General features: G+C 44.6%; 1 protein-coding gene across 1 annotated transcript in view; it reads right to left on the reverse strand.

The window, feature by feature from the left end:
• Positions 1 to 27,155, reverse strand: part of NFX1 (nuclear transcription factor, X-box binding 1) — a 65,589-nt gene extending 38,434 nt beyond the window's left edge. The window contains exons 1-5 of the mRNA XM_064169544.1: positions 27,106 to 27,155; positions 16,308 to 17,354; positions 12,592 to 12,753; positions 5,940 to 6,017; positions 2,418 to 2,523 (exon numbers count right to left, since the gene is read on the reverse strand). Of these exons, the coding sequence (XP_064025614.1) occupies positions 2,418 to 2,523; positions 5,940 to 6,017; positions 12,592 to 12,753; positions 16,308 to 17,354; positions 27,106 to 27,130 (1,418 nt within the window). The 5' untranslated portion in view covers positions 27,131 to 27,155. The remainder of the gene's footprint in view (positions 1 to 2,417; positions 2,524 to 5,939; positions 6,018 to 12,591; positions 12,754 to 16,307; positions 17,355 to 27,105) is intronic.
• Positions 27,156 to 27,329: the final 174 nt, after the last annotated feature.

The following is a 27,329-nucleotide window of genomic DNA, read 5'->3' on the forward strand; positions in this document are numbered from 1 at the left end:
AATCAGATTAAAAATAGATACAAATTCCAAATATTATGATCTATGCCATGCCTTGCAAAAAGGAGAAGACAAACTATCTTCTGAAACCTTGTCATGCTGCTCTCCACCTGGTATATTATTTGCCTCAACCACCCACTAAAAAAACCCAAACTAAATGCAAAACCCAAAAAACTCTTTTAAACTGAACTTCTCAATTTAAAAAGAAACACTCCTTATGCATCCCTCCAGATGCATGCACACTTGCATGTCATTTATTTGGCAAAGTCTCTGTGCATCTGGTTTATGCACAGAGTATTTCTACAGTTCCAGGATTTACTTGATCAAGACAGTAAGTTCAAACAGAAATTCAAATTTCATTCACCACACAGATATACAAAGTGCAAAAACCTTTCCTTAGATGATAAAGACGTGTGATGTGGTTTAGTCTGTTTTAATGGACTAAGTAAAAAGTTAAGTTCTATGACTTAGTGCTACAAACTAAACTCAAAAAGACAGGCTGAAGACTTCAGTATTCATTTACATTCAGTGCATGCAGGCTTATTATTACTGAAACTCCATTATCTATCATTAGCATGGAGAATTTATTTCACAGTTTACTGCTGCTGCTCTAGAAAAGGGACATATAAAAAAAGTTGTGGGTCAGGAGTAAGAGAAATTAAGCAACCACTCGCCTGACACTGAAAATATCAGATACTGTAAAACAGTCCAAATGGACTTCCAGGAACTGCTGTGGGAAAGATTACAGCACCAAAGATCTAGAGAGGAAAGCCAGACACTAAAACTAATATGAAGAAAATTCTATGTACTGCCTTTGAAAGACCTTTTATCCAATGCTCTCAAGGTCTTGCATAGTTCCAGCTGGCAGTGAGAACTTCAGAGTTATAAAGAAGTTTATGACCAGAAACTTTCTCTTGACAGTTTCTAGACTTTGCTTTGATGTGAAACCAAAGAGATAAAAACTAACTTCAGTGTATTTAAACTAAAAAGGTGAAGAGAACTCTCCTTGTGAAGTGCTATGCACACCACAGCTTGCACTAACACAAAGCCTGCAAAGCACTCCACACCTCAAATAGATTCTTGCCTGTTCCTCACCTGTGCCAAGAGAGCTGTTTACACATATGGTTACTAACTCATTTAGACTGATTTGAGCAAATATTAGTTTCTAAACCAGAATAAACTGTCCTCACTTATTTTCATCAAAACAGGCCAGGTAGTGTCACACCTAACACAATCATCCAGTTACACTACAGCATGGAAAGTAGATCAACATAATGATGTCTACAGTTACAACAACCCAAACAGATTGGGGAAAGAGTTGGGAATTGGCCAACCCTTAACAAAATCCATATGCAAGCTTGGGGGAGGGAAAGAGTTATGACAAACCCCCAGACTGCAAAATATAAATGAATCAAAATATGACTTCAAAAGAAAAACATTTTCTCTGGTGGTATAAAGGGGATCAACACATAGGTAATAAGCTTACTGCAGGCAACAGGAGGCTCAAGAGTTGCTGTATCTCTGTAAACTCACTGTTGTGGTTTTAACACAGATTTCACACATTTCATGCAAGTGTCATAAAGATGCCAAACAATTTTAAAGCCATAACCACCAGGGTCACAAAACCTAAGGAAACACAGCTCTTATTTAAACAGAAAACATACAGGATGCAGACATCTCATGGTATCATTTTAGACAGCACTTACAGACAAAGGCCCCAAAATGAATAGACTACCACTGCAGAGCAGAACAATATGACCAAGTAAATCCTGCCACATACAACACACTTCTTGCCTCAATCTGTCTGTCACCATCTCCCTTAACCAGGGCATGAGCTTTAATATCCTTTCCAAAAGCATCTACACAATGCTGAGAACTCTGCATGTTCTCATTACCTGTACCAGGACCTGTTATCTTTTGAAGCTTATTAATCTGCATTGATTTCTTCCTGCCTAGAAGAATGCACTTGATGTATTCTGAATTTGCCACCTTCTGATTTAATTGATGGTCTCATTTCCCACTCAGGGAACACAGTAGTGGGGAATATTCCTGTGTTTTCAATGTTATGCTTGATCAAGCTAATCCCTTCACAAAGTCTTAAAGGATCCAAATATTTTTGCATAACTTTTAAGTCAGTTCTTTTTCCTCAGCCACAGAAGTCTGCTGCTTACTCAGCTGTAAAGAGAAAACTGATTTTTAAGTAATTTAATCCACTCTGACCCACTTCAACTTACTGTTACCATAATATGAAGTATCAGTGTAACCATCTAAGCAGCTCTTGGAACAGCAGAACAAGCACCACCAGAGGTTTGTATCAACAGTCAGAGCTGCTGATTGCACAGGGGACAAAAGATGCACCTACAATCTTCAGAAATTCTCTCTAGATCATTACAGTATTCATTTAATAAGCATTTACTTACATGTTACAAAGATGTGGACAGTCTGAACACTGTCTCTTCTTTCCACAAAGTTCCCCACAGCTATGCGGGATTTCATTTCTATTCCACTCAGGATTGTGCACCTTACCTAAACAACATCAAAGACACAAACACTGCTTTAAATCCAATACTGAAACCAGGAAAAATACCACACCAAAACCAGAAAGCTGTATTTTTAATAGCAACAGTAGTCTTCTTTGGAAAAGAAGTGGTGGTGGAGTCACCATCCCTGGAGGTGTTCAAGAAAAGACTGGATGAGGCATTTAGTGCCATGGTCTGGTTGACTGGATAGGGCTGGGGAGTAGGTTGGACTGGATGATCTGCCCCTGGACTCTGCACTGGTTAGACCACACCTTGAGTACTGTGTTCAGTTCTGGGCCCCCCAGTTTAGAAGGGACATTGAGATGCTTGAGTGTGTCCAGAGAAGGGCAACGAGGCTGGAGAGAGGCCTCGAGCACAGCCCTACGAGGAGAGGCTGAGGGAGCTGGGATTGGTTAGCCTGGAGAGAAGAGGAGGCTCAGGGGAGACCTTATTGCTGTCTACAACTACCTGAGGGGTGGTTGTGGCCAGGAGGAGGTTGCTCTCTTCTCTCAGGTGGCCAGCACCAGAACAAGAGGACACAGCCTCAAGCTGCACCAGGGGAAATTTAGGCTGGAGGCGAGGAGAAAGTTCTTCACTGAGAGAGTCATTGGACACTGGAATGGGCTGCCCGGGGAGGTGGTGGAGTCGCCGTCCCTGGGGCTGTTCAAGGCAAGGTTGGACGCGGCACTTGGTGCCATGGTCTGGCCTTGAGCTCTGTGGTAAAGGGTTGGACTTGATCTGTGAGGTCTCTTCCAACCCTGATGATACTGTGATACTCTGTGATACTGTGATCTTGGAGGTCTCTTCCAACCTGGTTGATTCTATTCTATTCTAAAACAAAACCATAAACCAACAATATATTCTATGTTTTTATCCATTTTCAGTGTTGATATAGCCTCCTTTAGAAGTGCCATTTGAATATTAAGTTCCAGAAGACAGAGAGGGATCTGGGGGTGCTGATTGATACCCACCTGAACATGAGCCAGCAGTGTGCCCAGGTGGCCAAGAGAGCCAGTGGCATCCTGGCCTGCATCAGGAGTGGTGTGGCCAGCAGGAGCAGGGAGGTCATTCTGCCCCTGGACTCTGCACTGGTTAGACCACACCTTGAGTCCTGTGTTCAGTTCTGGGCCCCCCAGTTTAGGAGGGACACTGAGATGCTTGAGTCTGTCCAGGGAAGGGCGACGAGGCTGGGGAGAGGCCTTGAGCACAGCCCTACGAGGAGAGGCTGAGGGAGCTGGGATTGGTTAGCCTGGAGAAGAGGAGGCTCAGGGCAGACCTTATTGCTGTCTGCAACTACCTGAGGGGAGGTTGTGGCCAGGAGGAGGTTGCTCTCTTCTCTCAGGTGGCCAGCACCAGAACAAGAGGACACAGCCTCAAGCTGCACCAGGGGAGATTTAGGCTGGAGGTGAGGAGAAAGTTCTTCACTGAGAGAGTCATTGGACACTGGAATGGGCTGCCCGGGGAGGTGGTGGAGTCGCCGTCCCTGGAGCTGTTCAAGGCAGGATTGGACGTGGCACTTGGTGCCATGGTCTGGCCTTGAGCTCTATGGTAAAGGGTTGGACTTGATGATCTATGAGGTCTCTTCCAACCTTGGTGATACTGTGATCCTCAACCAGATCAAATGTAGTACTGGTACTCTGTTAATATTAACCCTGTGGACAACTTGAGGTCGCTACTGTATATCTCCCTGAACTGAGAAACTGTCTTTAAGCCTTGACAGAATTTCTTTCCTGCTTAACAGATGGATGACCCTTCTGAAAACTCCAATTTTCATTTGGAATAAAAAAATTCTTACACCTACACTTTGAAGATCTCCCACTCATACAAAAAAACTGTCTCACCTGCATTGCACTGCTCTTAATTGAATCACTGAAGAAGCGAATTTAAAAGGCTATCTATTACAGCATAAGTCTAGCTTCTTTCAGGCAAGTTCACCAACTCCCAGCTCCTGTTTAAACTTTCACTATTCTGGCTGGTAGAAAGCAAGGTGGACCTTTCCAGTAACTGACTTCAGGAATGGAGAAGTACATGAAATCAGCACAAAGTCCATAAAGTGTAAATCTCAAAGCAAAATTCATTTACATGTATGAAATTAAGTGACAATTTATTTCTCTTGGCCATACACTTACAGCTTAAGAGAGCGTTGGGCTCACTTTGTTTGTCTCTTTATTAAACATGTATCTATACAAAGCTCTGAGAAGTGTAAATATTATTTCCTGTTTAGCCTCTATGGTTCCCTAATCAATGTGAAAAATAAAAATGCCCTATCAGTTTTAAGGTTTCATACAATCAACCAGGTTGGAAGAGACCTCCAAGATCATCCAGTCCAAACTAGCACCCAGCCAATCAACAAGACCATGGCACTAAGTGCCTCATCCAAGCTTGGCTTCAACACCTCCAGGGATGGTGACTCCACCACCTCCCTGGGCAGCCCATTCCAATGCCAATCACTCTCTTGTGAAGAACTTCCTCCTAACATCCAGCCTAGACCTCCCCTGCCACAACATCACACTGTGTCCCCTTCTTCTGTTGCTGGTTGTCTGGGAGAAGAGACCAACCCCCACCTGGCTACAGCCTCCCTTCAGGTAGTTGTAGACAGCAATGAGGTTCCCCCTGAGCCTCCTCTTCTGCAGGCTGCACACCCCCAGCTCCCTCAGCCTCTCCTCACAGGGCTGTGCTCCAGGCCCCTCAACAGCTTTGTTGCCCTTCTCTGGACACCTTCCAGCACCTCAACATCTCTCTTGAATTGAGGGGCCCAGAACTGGACACAGCACTCAAGGGGTGGCCTGAGCAGTGCTGAGTACAGGAACAGAATAACCTCCCTTGTCCTGCTGGCCACACTGTTCCTGATGCAGGCCAGGATGCTATTGGCTCTCCTGGCCACCTGGGCACACTGCTGGCTCAGCTTCAGCTCCTCTCTACCAGCACCCCTAGATCCCTTTCTTCCTGGCTGCTCTCCAGTCAGTCTGTTCCCAGCCTGTAGCGCTGCTTGGGGTTGTTGTGATCCAAGTGTAGAACCCTGCACTTGGCCTTGTTAAATCTCATCCCGTTGGCCTCAATTTTAAGAGCTGTATGATTGAATTCTGTAGTACTTTGGTCTATCTTGCTACTGATGTAGCACATGCAGGTTATTTTAACCCCTCTACAGAAGGCAAGCTTGTAGAACAGTAGCACAATCCTATCATTATTCTATAAAAATCACTATTTTTACATAGTGATATGAAAAATATTTATCACTTATTTAGTATTTCCATTTCTTTTTCAAATGTTTTCAGCAATGTATGACTCTGTGCAGCCACCTGCCCACATCAAAAATGTTTTAAGCAAGGTTACATTTCAGGGATGTAGAAAATTAAGCAGTCACAACAGAACTACAATTAAAAATAAATCAAAACAACAAAAGTGTAAAAGCAAGAAACTCACCACAGAAACAAGTATAAGTTTTAGGAACTTGTGTAGAAGCATTCTGACAAGCTGGACATCTCCATCCACTGTTACCATCTACAGATTGAGAAAGATAAAAGCAACTTGAAGTAAACAAAGCAATGACAGAATCAGCCAGGTTGGAAGAGAGATATTTGTAAATGCAGAATAAGTGCTTTTGCCTTGTTTCTTAGCATGGGTACAACCAAACTAACTTTCCCCATTTATTCAGAAGCTGTGAGAAAGCAGGTTACCAACAACACACCTTGCAGAGTACCAAGATAAACACAGCAGTGGTACTTCATTGGACCAGTCTCCAACTTTATACAAAGGCAAGAACAAACTGCAAAGTTGTTTTTTTTCCCTATTGACATCATAAGAAATTCTAGTAGAATATTGACAGCCTTCACCATATCTGATGATGTGAGCATAAAGAAGTGTTAAGTGTGGGAAAGTAGTGAGAAAAATATAATTGCCTAGCCTTAAACACCACCTGTATTGTCCTTTTTGTTATCCAGCAATAGAACAAGGGGACACAGTCTCAAGTTGTGCTGGGGGAAGTATAGGCTGGATGTTAGGAGGAAGTTCTTCACAGAGAGAGTGATTGGCATTGAAATGGGCTGCCCAGGGAGGTGGGGGAGTCACCGTCCCTGGAGGTGTTCAAGAAAAGACTGGATGAGGCACTTAGTGCCATGGTCTAATTGATTGGATAGGGCTGGGTGCTAGGTTGGACTGGATGATCTTGGAGGTCTCTTCCAACCTGGATGATTCTATGATTCTATCATATGAGCTTACATGTCTTATGGAAGACCACTTCAGTGATGCTTCACATCCAGAATAAATTAGTGCCACAGAAAACAGAATGATCTTTATTTAAAGCCCATCTACATATTGACTAATTATTCTTCAGGTTGGTATTTTATTAGTAGTTTTCTTGCTTCTGTGTTTCAGGAGGGTGTTGGTTACAGTAAAGAAAGAACACTTCTGTGCAAGGAGTATTTCCCAAATTCAGTATGTATCTGGCTATGAAGAATACCCATGTGAGAACACTACTGAATATGAGAGGGAGATTTTTTTATTTAAAGATAGATGTGCTAGTTTGAAGCTAGCTAGCATGTTTTGGTGAGAAGAATTAGATTACAGGCTGTGGAGGAGAAACAATTATGATGTCTAATGCACTCATAGGTTTGCTGAGATGTCTAAGAACAAGAACACAAACAGATAACACAGTCACCTTCTGGGCTTTGTGGGCTGCACTTCTCTCTCTTTGACCTAACCTGCCGTCTGTGTGACTAATCCATCTGCTTCCTAAACCCCCTGGCTGACCCTCTATACTACCTTAAACATAAGGCAAGATCTAGAGTAAGGTTAAGGAGTGGGAGGAAGGTGGAAGAGTGGTTGAGAGCCTCTCCTGGGGACTCAGGTTTCTGGGAGGGCTGTTGTGTTTCTCTATTACCTTTCAACTTGTCTATTTCTGTCTATAACTGTATATATATGGTAAATACCTGTTTGTATATTGTGCTAAGCTGTAAATACAAAGCTTCATTCAATTTCCACAGCTGCCGAGTCTAGCCTGGGTGATTTACAAAGTGTGGGAGGGCAGAGAACACCTGAACCATCACAATAGATAGAAAAGTATATAAACTGATTACCTCTGTCTCTTTTAACCAATCAGCTCAGTGATGGTAAATTAATAAATCTGTGATTTTAACACTGTTCTTCAGAACTAAGAAATCTGAGCAAAAAATATGACTATTTTCAGGTTATGAATGCAGAAGGGATTGCAAATTAACCCTCCTGTTATCCCACAACAGCTGCACTGCAATGACAGGCATGTCTGGGTTTGCCAGCAGTTGGACTGGAGACTTTCTACCTTAACCATCATAACACATGACAGGGTTAATGATTTTCACTAACTGGAAGTGATCTAGATAACCAACTGCCTTGACACTCTTGAATAGATGTACTTCGGTGTTGCATTGCTTTTCATACCTCATACCCCTCTGTCATCCTTGTTCATATCACTGTGCCACCCAGAATACTGCAGAAAGCTGCACAGCTCTGGTTGAGTGGCTGCAGAACAGTGGCACACGGATTTCATTCATCCTCAAGACCAACCTGTATGCGCCAAGAAAGTTTTTGGGGTTGGGTTTTTTGCTTACTAAATTTAGCTGCTACAAACTGAAGCATCTCAGAAAAAGGCATTTGGGAGAGAAGAATTAAAACAAAGAAGGTTCTTCTCCAGCCACTCTCTCCCCAGCTCATAGGAGAGAAAAATCTTTCTCTGTGGTCATATGCCCAGAACCCTGCCCCTTCTCATTGCATCCCTGTTGTCATACAGACAGGGAGCCATATCCTCAGTTTCTAGAATCCTAAAGCATTAAGGCATTCAAAAGAACCTTGTGTAGAAAGACACAGGAAGTATATCTACAGAGCAGAAATCTTAACATGCAGTTTCAAACAAGCAGCTTCCCTCTCACATGCCTGCCCAGATGAGTCACAGGTGTTTACTATAAAAAGGACTTAGACACATTTGCTGGAATGAGGAGTGAACCCTAAAAGGCTGTTTCCAAAGGCAGCACCAGGGCAGGAATTTTCAACATCTATACAATGCTAAGGACATTTTTAAGAGAGGATTTCAGTCTCTTCAACACTGACACTTTCATGTCACCATTTCTAAAAGGTTTTATGTTGGTGTAATGGTTTAAATCATAGAATCAGTCAGGGTTGGAAGGGACCACAAGAATAATCTAGTTCCAACCCCCCTGCCATGCCCAGGGACACCCTACCCTACAGCAGGCTGCCCACAGCCTCAGCCAGCCTGGCCTTAAACATCTCCAGCCATGGGGCCTCAACCACCTCCCTGGGCAACCCAGTCCAGCCTCTCACCACTCTCATGATCAACAACTTCCTTCCCACATCCAGGCTGAACCTACCCATCTCCAGTTTTGCTCCATTCCCTCCAGCCCTGTCACTACCTGACAGCCTAAAAAGTCCCTCCCCAGATTTTTTGGAGGCCCCTTTCAGATATTGGAAGGCCACAAGAAGGTCACCTGGGAGCCTCCTCTTCTGCAGACTGCATAGCCCCAATTCTTTCAGTCTGTGCTCACAGCAGAGCTGCTGCAGCCCTCTGAGCATCCTCCTGGCCCTGCTCTGGACACACTCCAGCATCTCCACATCTCTCCTGTAACAGGGGCTCCAGAACTGGATGCAGTACTCCAGGTGGGGTCTCAGCGAAGCAAAGTAGAGGGGGAGAATCACCTCCCTCGACCTGCTGGCCATACTTCTCATGCAGGCCAGGATCTGGGTGACCCTCTGGGCTGCAAGTGCACACTCACAATCCAATCAAAACAGGCTAACCTGTCTGTTCCCTCAATACAGAAGTGAGAGAAAACACAACACATAAAGAAATCTCTGCACTGAGACAAAGAAATGAGGTAAGAGTTTAACGAATAAATCAGAATACCTTAGTCCAGTTAACTTATCCCATTTGCAGGAAAAAAAGCACAGCAGAAAGCAGCAGCAAGGCAGAAGCAAGCAAGCTAAAAACCCAGGCCAGGGAGCTAGTCCTCCACCCCTTCCAATCCCACTGCCATGTCAGAGGAAGAGAGCCAGTACCCATGACCTGGAACCCAAAAGCAGCAAGCAGAACAGGAAGCCTCCCACGTTACAAACTTAACATCAAGCCCCATAATACTTTGCTCCAGACAGCACTTTCATTTTTGAAGCTGACATGAAGCACGATGGTATGAATAGCAGCAGACTAAAACTCAGCCTATGACAGCTGGTCTCTAATGAGACAATCTGTATCAGAATATTATTGCTTTGACTTCTCAGGTAGACACAACGAACAGCTTTTTGTCTCAGTACAAAACTACAAAACTATGGCAATACTGTCTAATATCCAAGGCACACAGAATCTCTTCAGTGCCCTAAACAGAACAACTTAAGAAAAAAAAACCAAGGGGAAAAAAGAAAATGCAAACAGATTCATATGCTTCCCCAAAGCTCAGAAGCCACCTTAGAGGCCAGTATTGGATTGGTGCACATCAACAGCTCATCTACAAGTTGAGGGCAGAGGAAGCAGAGGGAACAGAATAGAGGCAGTTGTAGTATCTCAAGATATCTCCAATCCTTTCAGATGAAATCAAAACCCCAGCACAATTATCTTTCCTGCAAATTAGGAAGCAAATGGCTTAAACTTTCATTCCAGCAGAGCAGCACTGAAACTTTGGTTTTTAAAAGGAGAAGGTAAGAATCAACTTCTTCTTTATAAACATAAAAGATACTGTGTGTAATATAGGTATTTGCCAGACTGAATGTAGCTACACAATATCCAAAGGTCACAAAGGTCCTTGAAGACCTAAGTAAAAATGTTTTTTAAGAAGAAAGTTAGGCTCTCCTTCATAGGAAAAGCACTTCAGGCACGAAGGCAAATTGATGCCTAACAGAGCTTTTCCTCCTCCTCCTGACAAGGACTTATTACATAAGATGAAAATCCATTCTCTAGTTCCAAATGCTGCTGACAAGCCTGCACTGCAGAAATACTGACAGATGGGCTGACCACAATCCAGTGTAAGTAGACTATGAACAGAGCAATGTCCTCTAGCTCTCCACAGATCACCAAGTGTCTACTTTTAGTTGTATCTGGGGCTAAACTACAGCATCTACTCCATCACTCAACGACCCCTGAAGCTGAGCAGGAGATCAGGTAAAAGAGAAGGCTCTCAGCCAGACTAACACCAATGCCAGTATAAAGCATATAAAAGTGACACTCAGCCTACTGACTATATAGGGGCCATGATGCACAAGAAGAGGAACAGGGTCAGACGCAGCCTGAGCAAGAGTGGCCACAATGCACAAGGAAGAGGAACAGGGTCAGAAGCAACCTGAGCAAGACTAAGAACCGTAGCAAGCAGGGAAGACCCTGTCCTCAGGAAACTCTCTTTACACTGAGCATGATGTTTCTGATCTGGAATATACCTTTTGCCAACTCAGGTCAGCTGCTCTGGCTGACTCCAAACTGCCAATGGCCTGCAGCCCATAGCTGGCCTAGGATTCTGACCCAGCAAAATCAGGACTTCAGGAGATTATTTCACCTTGCTTGGACAACCTGAAAGTAATTTTTCAGATGACCAGCAAGATGATAGAAGGCAAAGAAGTGTCTGAAATAAGACACCTTCAGTAAAAAACATCTGGAAGAGTCTTGGAGCAGTGCTGTACAGTGCAAGAAGACTTTGTATTCAAGGTTTCTGGTACAATGAAGGGATGACAAAAATTGTGAGAAACTTAGTTTGGCTTAGGATCTCAGTTTCATCCAGAAAACTCTTCTCCAACACTCTAATGCCTTCAAATCTTGCACTGGTATTTCTCTTTTCTGCTGCCAGTATGAAGCATAGCCAGGCCTACCCCAAAGTCTGTATGTGCATCTTCAGCAATCCAAGAACTTTATAACCAATCCTTTCCAGAAGAGATTCACAATTTCCAAAGAACTTCTCTCAAACATTTGGTAGCAGCCAACAGACTGCATTTCCTCAGTTTGCCCAGAGATACACAAAGAAAAACCAACACACCCACTTCAAAATCAGCATCACAGTCTGAGTATCTACATCACACAGCTGAATACAGCAGAGAGGCTGCAATTCAGCATTCAAAGGGCAGAAGGCAGTGGCAGAAGAGTTTACAAAGTGGTGTAACACGAAGAATCTGAAACCACTTAAGCACATGACAAAGGAAAAAGCTTTCCATCTTCTCTGAATGCCATTTCACTGAATGGCACCAGTGACTGATTTTCAAGTCCTTTAATCTGAGAACAGAACTAAGTGGTTGAATAAAAAGCAGTCAACTACTGCTTGAAGTGCTTCTTCTGCTTGACTGCTCAGCCAAACAGATGACAGAAGAGAGTTTATGGTGTGTAATAACACAGACACGGAGCATTGCATCTGAATACACAGATTTCACCAAGTGATCTTAAACTTATGTATCCACACCTGGAAATTAGTTTTCACCAGAATATTATTAAGAATCAAAATGGTCAGGTGGATGACATAAGGCAACCAAGGAACCCTGAAAGAAACAGTATTTTAGGTAAAATTTGCTTTATTTACAGCTTACTTAGACACTTTCATCAGTAGTTTTTCAAGATAAGAGATCATAGAATCACAGAATCAGTCAGGGTTGGAAGGGACCACAAGGAGCAGCCAGTTCCAATCCCTCTGACATGGGCAGGGACACCCTACCCTAGAGCAGGCTGCACACAGCCTCAGTCAGACTGGCCTTAAACACCTCCAGCCATGGGGCCTCAACCACCTCCCTGGGCAACCCATTCCAGCCTCTCACCACTCTCATGCTCAACAACTTCCTCCTTATGTCCAGGCTGAACCCACCCATCTCCATCTTCACTCCATTCCCCCCTGTCCTGTCACTCCCTGATATCCAGAAAAGTCCTTCCCCAGCTTTTGTATAGGCCCCTTTCAGATACTGAAAGGCCACAAGAAGGTCACCTGGGAGCCTCCTCTTCTCCAGACTGAACAGCCCAAACTCTTTCAGTCTGTCCTCATAGGAGAGGTGCTCCAGCCCTCTGGTCATCCCAGTGGCCCTATGTATGAGCCCAGCTCCAATGTGTGGTTTAGGAAAGTGTATGCATACCAACCTTCAGCTTGTGAAGCTGGTGAGCGAGCCCACTTCTTAATGCAATTCAGGTGGAACACGTGGTAACAATTCTGACAGCTCCACACTGGGGCTACTATCCGGACCACCTCACAGCATACCATACACTCGTACTTCTCTGTGGTCAGCTGTTCAATCAAGGACCCTGCAAATAAAACACATTACTTGCACAGGAGACATCAGCTAGCTTAGGAAAGCACTTAAAGCAAGAACACCACAAGAAGGATAGCACAACCCCAAAACAGATGTGCAAACATAACAGCATCACACAACTTCAGCTCTGCCAGATTCAACTCTCCCATCAAATGTACCTTTACAAATGTAAACACTATTAAAGCTACACCCACAGAATTGTACAGTATCTTCATTACAAGTGTAAATGTACCATTGTCAAAGGGTATAACCCAAGGGAAGTTAGAACTCACAGTGAAGGACACACAGAAAATTCAAGTAACAAAGGAAAAATCACTATCAAGTAAAAATGTGCTTGTAAGACACCCAACTAAAAGCAAGCCCATGGATGCCTAGAAACATTGAAGTGTTAATGTTTGTCCTCTTCAACAGCATCATAGAACGGACTGCCTCAGAAGGGACCTTTAAAGATCATCTAGTTCAACATTCCTACAGTCAGGTGGGACACCTGCAACTAGGCCTGGGGAAGAGTTGCTTGAGAGCTGCCTGTTGGAAAAGGACCTAGGAGAGATGACTGATGGCCAGCTGTGAGCTGTGGTGGCCAAGAAGGATAAGGACATCTTGACTTGTATCAGGACTACTGTGGACAGCAACTCTAGGGATGCAACTCTTCCACTCTACTCAGCACCAGTGAGGCCACACCTCAAACACTGTCTTCATTTTTGGAAGCCTCAGACAAGACAGACATTGAGATGCTGGAGCACGTAGCTGGAGCTAAGATGGTGAAGGGCCTTCAAGACAACTCCTACAAAGAATGGCTGAGGGAATCAGAGTTTTCAGTCTTCTTAGGAAGAGGCTAAGGTGAGACCTCATTGCCCTCTACAACGACCTCAAAAGAGACTGAAGCAAGGTGGGAGTCAGTCCCTTCTCACTTGCAACATATGACAGGACCGATGAGAAAACAGCCTCAGGTTGTGCAAAGGAAGGTTCAAGCTGGACATTTGGAAAAATTTCTTCACAGAAAGGGTTCTCAGACATTGGAACAGGCTGTCCTGGCAGGTGGAGTCACCATCTTTGGAGTTATTCAAAAGACACCTGGATGTGGTGCTGAGACATGTGGTTTAGCAGTAGGAGCTGTGAGATTGTGAGCCCTGGGCTCACAATAAAAGTCAGTGTATTTAAGCTAGAAAAGATCAAGGAGGATTTTGATCCTTGAACTCCTCCTAAGGGAGCAATGCTTCAGACTGGAGCTATCTTATGTTTCCTGATATGCTACTACTTCCTCAGCTTCAACAGACAAAAAATGTTTAGAAGCAAAACCTTCAGAAAATTCAATACCATGGAACTACCCTACTATCATTTTAGGTGGCAGGAGACTAAAAAAGAGGACAACTTCTGCTGGATGCTACAAATAACCTCAGACTATTTTCTCAGCACACACATAAGTTATCTAAAACATTAAGAAAATGATCTACCTAGGTTGTCTAGAAACAGAAATGAGCACTATGGCTCTGAAGAGGGTCAGATGATTGTTGCAGGTTAAACCCTCCTGGGGGCAGTTGTCTGGAATCCCAACTCCAGGTGCCCCTGGCCCCTCCTGGTAAGCATAGTCTGGAACCTGGGCTCCCCAGGTGGCTCCTGGCCCCTCCTCTAAACTAGAATAATGATTTCTATTTAATGTCTTGAAGTCCCTAATGGTTTGAGTCGGCAAAAAATTCACTCAGTCAAAACCTGTGGGTCTGCTCCACACTGTCAACAGCACATTATTATTCTCAGCTTCCAAAAAGAGTGTCCAGAGACTTTCTCCATTTCTAATTACCTTTTGATACTACCATTGCAAAAAAGGAGACAAAAGAAATCTAGCTAGGAGCAGAACACAGTTCCCCTATCTGCCATTTTCCTACTTCTACATTAAACATGAGGAAAATTTATTCTGCAAAAATCCATTTTAGGACTTTACCTCCCTAGCCTGGTGAAATTCCCACTGACTGGAAATGGGGACACAGATCTCCATTTTTAAAAACCATGGCTAAGGAAGACATGAGGATTACAGGCCCATCAGTCTCACCTCTGTGCCTGGCAAGGTAATGGAGCAGAACCTCCTGAAGACACTACTAGGGCACATCAAAAACAAAGATGTGGTTGGTGGCAACCAACAGTTTCACCTGTGTCTAACGTTGTCCCACATAATATATTCCAGCCTTTAAGCTGGAAGGATTTGAGGGATGGAGCATTTGCTGGATGAAGAACTGGATGCATAGCCACTCCAAGCATTGTGATCAAATGCCTGATGTTCAAATAGAGACCAGTCATAAGGGGCATTCTTCAGGGGTTGCCTGAGGGTTGCCCCCCTGCCAGAGACTAGTGCTGTTTAACATCTTTGTCTGTGACATGGGCAGTGAGATTGAGGCATCCTCAGCAAGTCTGTGAATGACATCAAGCTGTGTGGTGCAGTTCGCACACTGGAGAGAAGGGATGGCATCCAGAGGGACCTGGACAAGCTTAAGAAGCGAGGCCTCAACAAAGCCCACAAATCCAGGCTGGGTGATGAGTGGCTTGAGAACAGCCCTGCAGAGGAGAAGCAGGGGGTGCTGGCTGCTGAGGCATCTGACATTAGCTGGCAGTGTGCATTTGCAGCCCAAAAAAGTTAACCATGTCCTGAGCTGCATCAAAAGATGTGAGGCCAGCAGGAAAAGGGAGGCGATGTCACCCCTTTGCTCTTTCAAGATCCCATCTGGAGTACTGCATCCAGTTATGGTGACCCCAACACAAGAACCTGAATCAGCTGGAGAGAGTCCAGAGGAGGTCACAAAGACAATCAGCAGGCTGCAGCACCTCCCTTATGAGGGCAGGCTGAGGGAAGCAGGTTTGTTCAGCTTGAAGAAATGAAAGCAAGACCCCAGAGCAGCCTTCCAGTACTTGACAGGAGCCTACAGGAAAGCTGGGGAGGAGCTTTTTATAAAGGCCTTCGGTGACAGGACATGGGACAATGGTTTCAAACTACAGCAGGGTAGATTTAGACTGGACATTCAGAAGTTCTTTGCTGTGATAGTGGTGAGGCACTGGGACAGGTTGCCCAGAGAAGATGGGGACACCTCACCTCTGGAAGTATTTAAGACCAGGATGGATGAGTCTTTGAGCAACCCAGCTTAGTGTGAGGTGTCCTTACCCATGGCAGGGAGTTGGAACTAGATGATCTTTAAGGTCCTTTCCAACTCAAGCCACTATGATTCTAAGAAGTCCCATTGTTCAGAATTCATTCCCCACTTCCAAAACTTACCTGTTTTAAGATGATGCCTGACCAGGCCATCATTTGCAGCTTGGGAGTAAAACAAAGCCAACAGACCAACCAACTCACCCATGACAAGCAAACACTTCTGTAAGCTCACTAGGGAAGAACAGATGTTGCTAAAACACCTCCCCATTCAGAAACTACACATTCACATTTAGTTCTACCCCCTGAAACCGATACTGACCTAACATTAAAGTAATAAGCCTTTGCAGCTAGTCAAACGTGAGGTGCTTTAAAAACACTAAAGATTGCACAGCAGAAGCTAGAAAATGTACCTGTATGAGTTTCCTTGTTTTTTGGTACATCACTTTGCTTTTTCCAGTATTGAGTCCAGCTGAAATGAAGTGCAGGTGCCTGATCGCTCTTTAACAAGAACTTCCTTCCATTACACCTGACAGAATCGGACAACGGATGCCTGACTTCACTTGTCAAGGTTTCATCATTTTTGTGAACAGAGAGTTCTTTCTTCCTTTCATTTTTCTCTTTTGGACTATATGCAAGAGAAGACTTCTTCCCTACTTTGATATTTTTAGTACGGTGAGATTCATGTCTTTTCTGGCACTCCTTTTCCGCTGGGGGTTTATTCCACACAGGCTTCCTGGGATATCTTTTGTTTACATAATTGTAACCTTTGTGCTCATCTCCACTTCCAAGAGGTGCATCGCAGAATGCCTTCCCAACAGATGATTCTGAAGAGTCAGACTGAGTCAAGTCGAAAGAGGGAACATTTTCAAAGGGCTCTACTTTCTGCCTGGAGCACACTCTCTTTTCCCGGTCATGAACCTGCTTCCCCTTCTCCTTGAAACCCCTTCCAGATGCATACATCAGATGTGTTTTCTTTGGCTTTGCTCCTCTGCTATCTGCATTAGGTACCTCCCTATCACTCTCTGAGGAGAGAAAGTCATTATATCCTCTTGGAGGTGCTCTTCTCCCAGGTACTACTGCAGCATCTGAAATTCCCGGCCCGGCAGCAGCATCAGCAGTACTTTGCCTCACCTTACTTCTAGTAGATGTGCTATCATTTCTTGACTTGTGCCACCTCTGGCTTTGTAAGCTGCGATTCTTCAAACTTTTACTGCTACCAAAATAGTGGTGGAAGTCTTCAGAATTCCCATACTGACTGTCTGAATTACGAAGACCACGATGCTTTGTGGAAGAGCTTTCATAATCTGTACTTCTTTCAGAAGACAGACTAGGAAACTGCAAATTACTTCTATGCTGATTACTTTTAGAGTCTTTCCTCTCTTTATTTACCCAATTTACATCTGCAGGCTGTCTTTCTCCTGGAATGGAATCGCCATCAGGATTGAAATGCAACACACCTAAAAAGTGAAAAAACAAAAGCACAAGTGAAGCCCATTAATTAAAGATTATTTCTTTCCAGCAAAGGCCCAGAAGTTCCATTAACCCCACATTTGACAGGACAATTGCAAACAAGTTTCCAGAGACTAGAGTTGAATCATGCAGTGCTTTGTGGAAGTCACCTTCTCTTGCAATGTTGAAGAGAAAGGTTGTCAAGATTCTGAGTGAAGAAAAATCTTTGAAGTAGCACTGTACACATGCAGGACGTGCAAGTGCGATGAGAAGTGTTTAAAAGGTGCTCCAATTTCACATACACTCACAGCCCTGAAGAAAAAGGGGTCCTTAAAACACAATGTCTACATTTGAGATTTAAACATGGATGTCTGAATATAAATTAAAATCCTTCAGCCAAAAGGTATTAATAATAAGTGAACTCAAATGACACTGTTCTACATGGTGTCATATGAAATGTTAGAGGGACTACCCACAGCAGCTTTGCAAAGCTATTTTTCTGCTAAGAGGCGATCAGCATGAACCATGCTTCTACCTGAGAGGTCTCCTGCCATTTCTACATCTCTAGAGAAAAGAAAGAGGTATATGTTGCAAATACTATGTTGCTCAGTCTCCTATCACAGCGTGCCAGTGGGGCCTCGATGGAACAGTAATTAGCAGGGACAGTGTAACAGGTTGGGGCAGATTGGTTACATCTTACACAGTGGTGTAAAAAAGACAATAGGCTTTTGAAATCTCATGAAGGTAGTGCTCATTTGACAGGTTAGGTAGGGTACCTCTAATGGTAAGGCAGGTGCAGATTATTCCTAGGAGAATTCAAAGAAAGAATCAAGCACTTGGGCTATGAACACAAACTCTCTGTGAGGCTAATGCTATCTGGGTCTCCCAGCTACCTACTATTTCAACTTCTTGATAAGGATTGTGGAAATTCACATCTGAAGAGAAGAATAAATGAGAACATTAGTTACATTAGTTCTTTTTTTTTCCCCAATAGATTTGATTCACTTTCAAATGGAATAGACTTTTTTTTCCAGGAACACTCACAGTATCACAGTATTATTAGGATAGGAAGAGACCTCACAGATTATCAAGTCCAACCCTTTACCACAGAGCTCAAGGCCAGACCATGGCACCAAGTGCCACGTCCAGTCCTGCCTTGAACAGCTCCAGGGACGGCGACTCCACCACCTCCCCAGGCAGCCCATTCCAGTGTCCAATGACTCTCTCAGGGAAGAACTTTCTCCTCACCTCCAGCCTAAATTTCCCCTGGTGCAGCCTGAGGCTGTGTCCTCTTGTTCTGGTGCTGGCCACCTGAGAGAAGAGAGCAACCTCCTCCTGGCCACAACCTCCCCTCAGGTAGTTGTAGACAGCAATAAGGTCTCCCCTGAGCCTTCTCTTCTCCAGGCTAACCAATCCCAGCTCCCTCAGCCTCTCCTTGTAGGGCTGTGCTCAAGGCCTCTCCCCAGCCTCGTCGCCCTTCTCTGGACACGCTCAAGCATCTCAATGTCCCTTCTAGACTGGGGGGCCCAGTACTGAACACAGTACTCAAGATGTGGTCTAACCAGTGCAGAGTACAGGGGAATGACCTCCCTGCTCCTGCTGACCACACCATTGCTGATGCAGGCCAGGATGCCACTGGCTCTCTTGGCCACCTGGGCACACTGCTGGCTCATGTTCAGGTGGGTATCAATCAGCACCCCCAGATCCCTCTCTGTTTGGCTGCTCTCCAGCCACTCCAACCCTATGAGAAATTTGGTGGCTGAAGAAAAAAAAAAATCTATATAATTTTATCTAAGTGAAGCTTTAAGCCTACTAAAAATTAGAAATTGAAAGTTATATTTAAAGATGTTACTAACCACAATCTAATTCATACTTGTTTTCCAAAAGTAAGTTGAAATCACTTTATTTGCTTTATTGACACTCAATACTTTAAGAGATATTATTACTGTTGATAACACACTATACTATATTATATAACAGCTATACACTACAACATTATTCCACACTGAGTCACTCTCACACTAGATATAAATGGGAAATACAAAGTGCTCAGTTTTTTCTTTTCAAGCTGTAATACTAACCTCATTTTGAGAGAAAAGGATCAGAACAGCATACAGAGGTCTTTCAGTGGATTCAGTTAAGAATCAGTCTAACTCAGTGGGAGGGCAAGTGGAGAGGGAGGTGCCAATTTTCTTCTCCCTGGTACCCAGTGCCAGGTTGTGTGGGAATGGCTCAAAGCTGCATCTGTCAGCAGAGGTTTCAGGCTTGATGTGAGGAAACGTTGCTTTACCCAGAGGGTGGTCTAGCCCTGGACCAGTTTTCCTAGAGGGACAGTGAGTGTTTAAGAGGCACTTCGACAACACCCTTAATACCATGCTGTAACTTTGGCCAGCCCTGAAGTAGTTAGGCAGTTGAACTAGATGGTTGTTGCAACACCCCTTACAGCTGAACTATTCACTAGGACTGCAGATCCTTGTCAGTACAAAATACTAGATTTATACATCTGGAAGAATGTGGACTGCAAGAAGCTTTCCTGAAAGCATTCTATTTTTCCCATTTTAGCACATGTATCCTGAGCAAAGAACTCAAAAGTTGTCCTTTTCACTCTCTACAATCACACTCCCTTTGAAGATTTCTAATATTTTCAGATTCTAATCCACCACTAAGTACTACAAGCACAAACTGGGATCCTTTCACATTACAATGTAAACAGCAGCCATTCAAGTACAGACCACTTCAAATAATTTCACACATTTTGATTTCAAGACAAGATGTAATATTGTAATTGTAAACACATCTCATTTGAAACAGTCTAATAGTCAGTTTGAAGTCTGATGGATAGATATAACAAGGTAAACCAAATGGCTTCTTAATGTTTAACAGAAGTGTGCTGCAAAAAAAACACACAACTTGCCTCTGCTAAGCAGTCTGTTATTAAAGGGCATTGTTTCTTCTGTTAGAAGATGTGGCATGTAAAATGTATGCATGAATTATAAATGGAATGGAGCTGTTGAAGTGCTATTTCTGAAAGCACTCTCCAAATCATCTATTAAGTTTGAAGAAACAGATGGGAAACCAGGATTCAGACATTTAAAAGCACCTCCCAAAACACAAATGATTCATCAGGACTTTTATTATCACCCATGAGTAGGATCTATTTCCTAGGTATGAAGAACTCAGATTTTTCATTCTAAAGCTTCAAATCAATACAAACCTGGAACTAAACCACCTGATTAGTACCAGTCTTTCTGAATGGAAAAGCATTAATTGACCACTTTTTGATGTACATGTAAATTCAATCAAAAATAGTGTGCTGTGTGCAGTTTGGGGCTCCACAATCTGAGAAGGAAATAAAAATAAGAGAAAGTGTTCAAAAGAGGGCTATAAAGATGGTGAAAGTGCTAGAAGATATGACTTAGGAGGAGTAGCTGAGAATACTAGCTTGGAGAAGAACAGACTAAGTTGTGATCTCATTGCTGTCTACAGCTTTCTCATAAAGGGGAGTAGAGAGGGAGGTACTGATATCTTCTCCCTGGTGGGCAGTGACAGGACAGGAGGGAACAGGTTAAAGCTGTATGAAGGGAAGTCCAGAATGGATTCTCAAGTTCCTCAATGAGAGGGCAGTCAAGCTCTGGAAAAAGCCTCTCACAGAAAGTGGTCATGGCCCCAAGCCTCTCAGTGTTCAAGAAGCATCTGGAGAATTATCTCAGAGATCTGTTTAAGTTCTAGTTTGCTTGCCATGGAGTCAAGAGTTGGACTCAATGGCCCTTGTGAGCTACAGAATCACAGACTGTTAGGGGTTGGAAGGAACCTCCAGAAATTGAGTTCAATCCCCCTGCCAAAGCAGGATCACCTATGGCAGGCCACAAAGGAAAGGATTCAGGACAGTTCCTCCCAGCTAAGAATATTCTATAAGTTCTGTTTGCATACTGGCTCCTGGCAGAAACCAATCAATCTCAGGACAGATGTCCTCTGACTAAAAGCAATTCAAATAACCTATTCTTTCATCTAAAGACAGATGCCAGTAGAGTGTATACACAACAATCTGTGCTAGCACTGCATATATCCAGGTAATAAACAGCCCAGTTGAACACCAAACACAAGTTACACATAAGACACTCCCTGTAGGTCTTAAGGTACTAGATTACATTCTACCACCCAAACAAATGCCAGAAATATGATTCATTATGGAAATCTGAGGCCTTCCCCATAGAATGGAGTTGGAAGAGACCTCAGAGATCATCTACTCCAACCTCCCCACCACGGGCAGGGATGCCTCTCAACTAGACTTGGCTCCTCAGGGCCTCACCCAACCCGGCTCTGAACACCCCCAGGGCAGAGGCATTCATAACCTTCCTGGGCAATCTACTCCAGAGTCTCATCATCCTCATACTGAAGAGCTTCTTCCTAAGATGCAGTCTAAAACTACTCCCCCTTGTCCTAGAGCTAGACACCCTTATGAAAAGTCCCTCTGCAGCCTTCCTGTAGGATTCCCTGACCAGACACAGAACCTTACACTTTGACTTTTTTAACCTCATGCAGTAGGCACTGGCCCACTTTTCAAGCCTGTCAAGATCCTTCTGGATGGCATACCTTCCCTCAAGTGAGTCCACTCCACCACACAGCTTGGTGTCATCAGCAAATCTGCTGGGAGTGCACTCAATACCACTGTCCATGTTTTTGGCAAAGATGTTAAAGAGCACTAGACCCAGTACAGATCTTTAAGGAACAACCCCTTTCGCTGTTCTCCATCTGGACTTTGAGCCATTGATCACAAGCCTTTCAGTCTGTCCATCTAGCCAGTTCCTTCTCCATCAGGTGGTCCATCAAAGTCCATGTCTCTCCATCTTAGAGACTACAACTCTATTGCAGGCAGCCACCAGATTTGCCAGGTACAACTTGCCCTTTATGAAGCCGTGGTGGCTGTCACTGATCACCTCCTTATGTTCCATGCACCTCAGCACTGCTACCAGCAGGATCTGTTCCATGATCCTACCTGGCACAGAGGCACTGACTGGTCTGTAGTTCCCTTTTTTTTAAACAGGGGATATGTTTCCCCTTTTCCAATCTGTGAGAACTTTACCAGATGGCCACAACTTCTTAAATATGATGGCTAATGGCCTAGGAAACCTCAGCTGCCAGTTCCTTTAGGACCTGTGGATGTATGTTGTTCAGGGCACACAGACTTCTGCACATTCGAGTTTTCTAGGTGTTTCTAGACCTGATCTGCACTTACTGTGAGAGGTTCTCCACTTTCCCAGATCCAGCCTACATTCTCTCTTGCCTTTCTTTTCTCCCCAGCATATCTGTAAAATCTTCTACTGTTGTCTCTAATGTCTCTGGCCAGATTTAATTCTGCCAGGGCTGCAGCTTTCTTAACCTGGTTTCCTGAACAACTTCTCATATTCATCCCAGGTTACCTGTCCTTGCTTCCAGCTTGTGTGGGATCCTCTCACGTTTGATTTTGACCAGAAGTTCCTTGTTCATTCATATAGGCCTTCTGGTATTTTTGCCTGATTTCCTCTTTATTGGGATGCATTGCCTTTGAGGTGGAGATAATCTTCCAAAACTGACCAGCTTTCATGAGCTCCTTATCCCTCCATGGCTTCATCCCATGGTACTCTACCAAAGAGGTTCCCAAGCAGGCCGAAGCCAGCTCTTCTGTAGTCAAGGGTTTGAAGCTTACTGACCACCCCCTTCTTTGCCACCCTGAGGACCTCAAGCTCATGGTCACTGTAGTCGAGGCTGCCTGTGAGTTTCTCATAACCCATCAGCCCCTTCCTGTTGGTGAAAACAAGGTCCTCATTGCTCTTCTATCACCTAGAAGAGGTAATTATCACCAATGCATTCCAGGAATCCTCTGGATTGGTTATGCCCTGCAGTGTTGTCTATCCAAATGATGTCAGAATGATTAAAGTCACCCACAAGGACTAGAGCTTGTAAAAAAGTAGCATCTCCTATCTGCCTATGAAGGGCTTCACCTATTTGGTCTTCCTGGCTAGGTGGTCTGTATAAAACCCCCACTGTAATGTCCCCTACCATTCCTTTCAACCTGACCCACAGGCACTCAGTCTTCATCACTCATTAGGCAGTGCCCCATGCTCTCAAGCTGGTTACTGATGTAGAGGGCAACACCTTCGCCACCGCCCATCCTTCCTGAAGAGCTTATATCCTTCTAGTCCAACACACCAATCATAGGCCTCATTCCACCATGTTTCTGTGATGCTCACGAGACTGTAGCACTGCAACCATGACAGCATCTCCAGCTCCTCTTGCTTACTGCCAATGCTGCATGCATTTGACCACAGACATCTAAGCTGGGGCCCTGATGAAGTGCAGAGGCTCTTCACCTGGGCTAATGGTTTTGCAGACCCCCCACTGTTATGCCATTTCTAAGGTCACCTTCCCCCTTCATATATAAAGCCCTCTCAATAACCTCTGCCAGTTCATGGCCACATTGGAAACCTTAAAATTCTTTCTTTCAGAAAACAAAACTTGATCTTTTCAGTCTTCTCTGATCATTTTATATATCAAACAATAGCATCCTATCATTTTGGGAGACACCAGATCCACAAAATGTTGGCTTTCTTCTTAACAGGTGTTATGCTGTTTCAGGCTTAAAGACACAAGCAAGCAGTGCAATGCATCTTCATGTAAAACAATTTGCATGCCTAAAATGTATTGTTTATTCCAACTCTAGCAGCTCATCTAATAAAAGAAACGTTCCCTTCCCACAACTCAACAGATATTATTAGAGAAAGACTTAACGACCAAAATGGTCATTACCATAGAATCACAGAATGGCTGAGGCTGGAAGGGACTCTGCTCATACAGGGTTGGCTAGAGGTGCCCATGACTATGACCACCTGGGTTTTTACTATCTCCAAGGACAAATTTGCTACAGCCTCAGCAACTTGTTCCAGTGTACAACCATCCTCACAGCAGAAAAAAACCTTTTCTTCTGCTGATAAGGAATTTCATGCATTTCAATTTGTGCCTTTTGTTTCTTGTCCTTTCACTTAATATCACTAAGAAGAATCTAGGTCCATATTCTCTGCTTCCTTCTATTAGGTATTTGTAGACAGTATGAAGATGACTGAGACTTCTCCACACTGAACAGGCTCAGCTATCTCTGATTCTCTCCACACAAGGAACGCCTCAATCCCTTAATCATCTTCATGACACATGGATTCACTCCATGTGTATTTCTTGCACTGGAAGCCCAGAACTTAACAGTCATCCAGGTGTGGCCTCACTAGTGCTGGGCAGAGAGCAAAGGGCACCTCCCTTGACAAAACAGCAATACTCTCCTAATGTAGTATAGGATACAGCTGTCTCTCCTTGTGGAGAAGGTGCACTGCTGACTCATGGTCTGCAGCCCACCAAGGGCCACAAGAACCCTGTTTGCAGAGCTGCTTTCCAGCCAGTTAACCCTGTGGGGTGCAGGGTGCTATACTTTTGTCTTTTATGCTACTGTCTAAACTCAGCACATGCACGTTTTGAACAGGTCACAAAGCTTTAACTAGCCTATTTCATGATGACACAGGAGAAAGAGAAATAGGAAAAGAAATATAACTTTGCCACAAGTAGCTTCATCATCCTAAGTATCTACTACAGATTAGATTTTGCATAAGATGAACAAATCTAAGTTTCTATTTTCCTGTTTACCTTTACAGCAGGCTCAATGCTTCATATCAACTCTGCTATCTTCAGTTTAAGGATGCATTGTCCCATATATAATGATCCAGATATTATTGTGAAGGCAAAAAAAAAGAACTACATTCAACAGTAATTGCTACTGATGGAAGGAAAAATAATCTGTTCATGGCTATTAAAGATAAATATCACCTGGCCCCTCTAGGTGTACAAAGCTGCAAACTAGAAAGGTGTGTCAATGTGAATAATCATTCTACAATTGCCCTGTTTCTACTCTTGGGTCTCATTCACTACTGGCAAAATATCCTGGATGGGCTGCACAACTGCCTCAACTCAAGACTGTCCATTTTTCCAACTCGGTTGCTTCCCCTGACCTACCCTGGGAGCAGAAATATGTTTCTTGTTTAAGCTTTTGAAGGTCACACTCTGCCCATGAAGCTGCAGGGTGAAAGCCAGTTCCCATCCTAACATTGCTCAAGTACAACTTGAAACTTATCCACAAGATGGTTCCTGAGAACATAGCAATACCACAGCAAAGAATGAACTCTAAAACTTAATATAACATGACTGTATCTGTGTTAACTATTATAAAGCAGAGTAGAAATGGTGTACCCTCCAGACTAATCTATCACTTTTCAGTAGAGCTATTTTTAACTGAGCAGATCTATTTAAGACCTTTGATTCCAAAATATATACACCATACAAAAGGTTTCAGGACCAGAGCTGACTCACAGCCTGATAGCACAGAAGGTAAACAGGCATGTAGACATTTGCCTGCATCAGCTTCTCTTTAGTGCAACTATGAGTCTCTGCTCTCTGAACCATGTCTTATGCCATACCCCTTCTCAAAAGGCAGCTGTGGATCCATTTGCATCCCATCAAAAAATGAACTCAAATACCTTTTCCATCACAACAGACAGGCTGTCAAGAACAGAATAGAGAAGACAGATGACTATTTAGGATAAAGACTAAGTAGTTAATCTAAATTGGCATCAGTTAATTGAAAGTAAAGATTCCTTTTTTTCTTCTTCACTCCAGCCATAAAAGGCTAGGATTCTTCCTAGGAGAAATCTAATGACTCTATAAACAACTAAATGAGTTAGTGCCATGGTCTAGTTGATTGGATAGGGCTGGGTGATAGGTTGGACTGGATGGTCTTGGAAGTCTCTTCCAACCTGGTTGATTCTATGATTCGAAGCAACCCAAGAAGTCTATCTAGAGTGCAGTAAAAATGACAAGACATCATGGAAACACTAAATACCACGGATGTCTCTGGGCAACAGCGTTATTTCTAGTTACATGCTCAAGGCACAATTACATAAGGGTTCTTCTATCTTTAAGGACCTGTAGTATATGACAAATCATCACATGTGAAACTGAAATACGGATCATGAAAGGCTATTCCCCTTACTCCTCAGCAACTGCAACAGGAGAATGAAAATCAGTCCGAACCTCCATCGTGAAAGCAAGCAAGAGAAAACAAACGAGGGGAGCAAAAATATTTTCACTTGCAGTGTTCACCTCCACTTCGGGCCGGCTCCCTAAGCCGCTCTCCTCCTCTGAGCCTTTGCCTGGACCACTCTGGGCAGGAGGCACCTGCTCCACGCAGTCACCTCCTACACGCCCCAGAGCTCTTCTCCCAGAGCCCAGTGAGACCCCGCGAAACGCCCGTGGGGCTGCCCTGTGCTGCCAGCGCCTCTCTGTCGCGTTTCCCGGGCACGGGGAGTGAGAGAGCAGCAAGTTGTCCAGACGCCAACCGCTTCTTTGGCCTCTCCTCGGCGTCCCCTTTCGCCTGTCACACCGCGGAAGCCCGCAGGTCCCTCCTCAGCCTAAGTTCCCCTGCCCAGCCCGCCCTGCGGCAGACGCAGGCCCAGCCATTTTGAGCGCCACAGGCGCCGCAAAGTTGCGGCGTGAGGGGGCAGGGCAGAGGCAACAGGTGGTGCCGCAGCCCGCGCCCCTCCGCACGCCGGAGCTCAGCCGCGACTCCCACAGCGCGGCCCCGGACCCCGTGGCCCGGGCGCCGAGCGATGCCTTCTCTCCCTCTCCAGGCCCCGCCGGCCCCTGCCGCGGTTCCCCGCTCCCCGGCAGCGCGGCCGCACTCACCTGCGCCCGGCCGCGCCTCCGCCATGCCAGCGCAGCCCCGGCCCGGCCCCGCCGCCCGACCGCCCGCCCGCCGCGCACGCGCTCAGCCCGCGCCCCGCCGGCCCGGGCTGCGCGCGCAGCCGCTCTGGCGCGCGGGGCTGCGGCTGCGCCCTCGGCGCTGGGGGAGGCGCGGGGGGGACCCGGACCCTGCCCCGGGCCGGGCGCCGCGGGGGACACACGGACTC

The sequence above is a fragment of the Pogoniulus pusillus genome, chromosome 32, assembly GCF_015220805.1.
Source record: "Pogoniulus pusillus isolate bPogPus1 chromosome 32, bPogPus1.pri, whole genome shotgun sequence".
NCBI lineage: Eukaryota > Metazoa > Chordata > Aves > Piciformes > Lybiidae > Pogoniulus > Pogoniulus pusillus.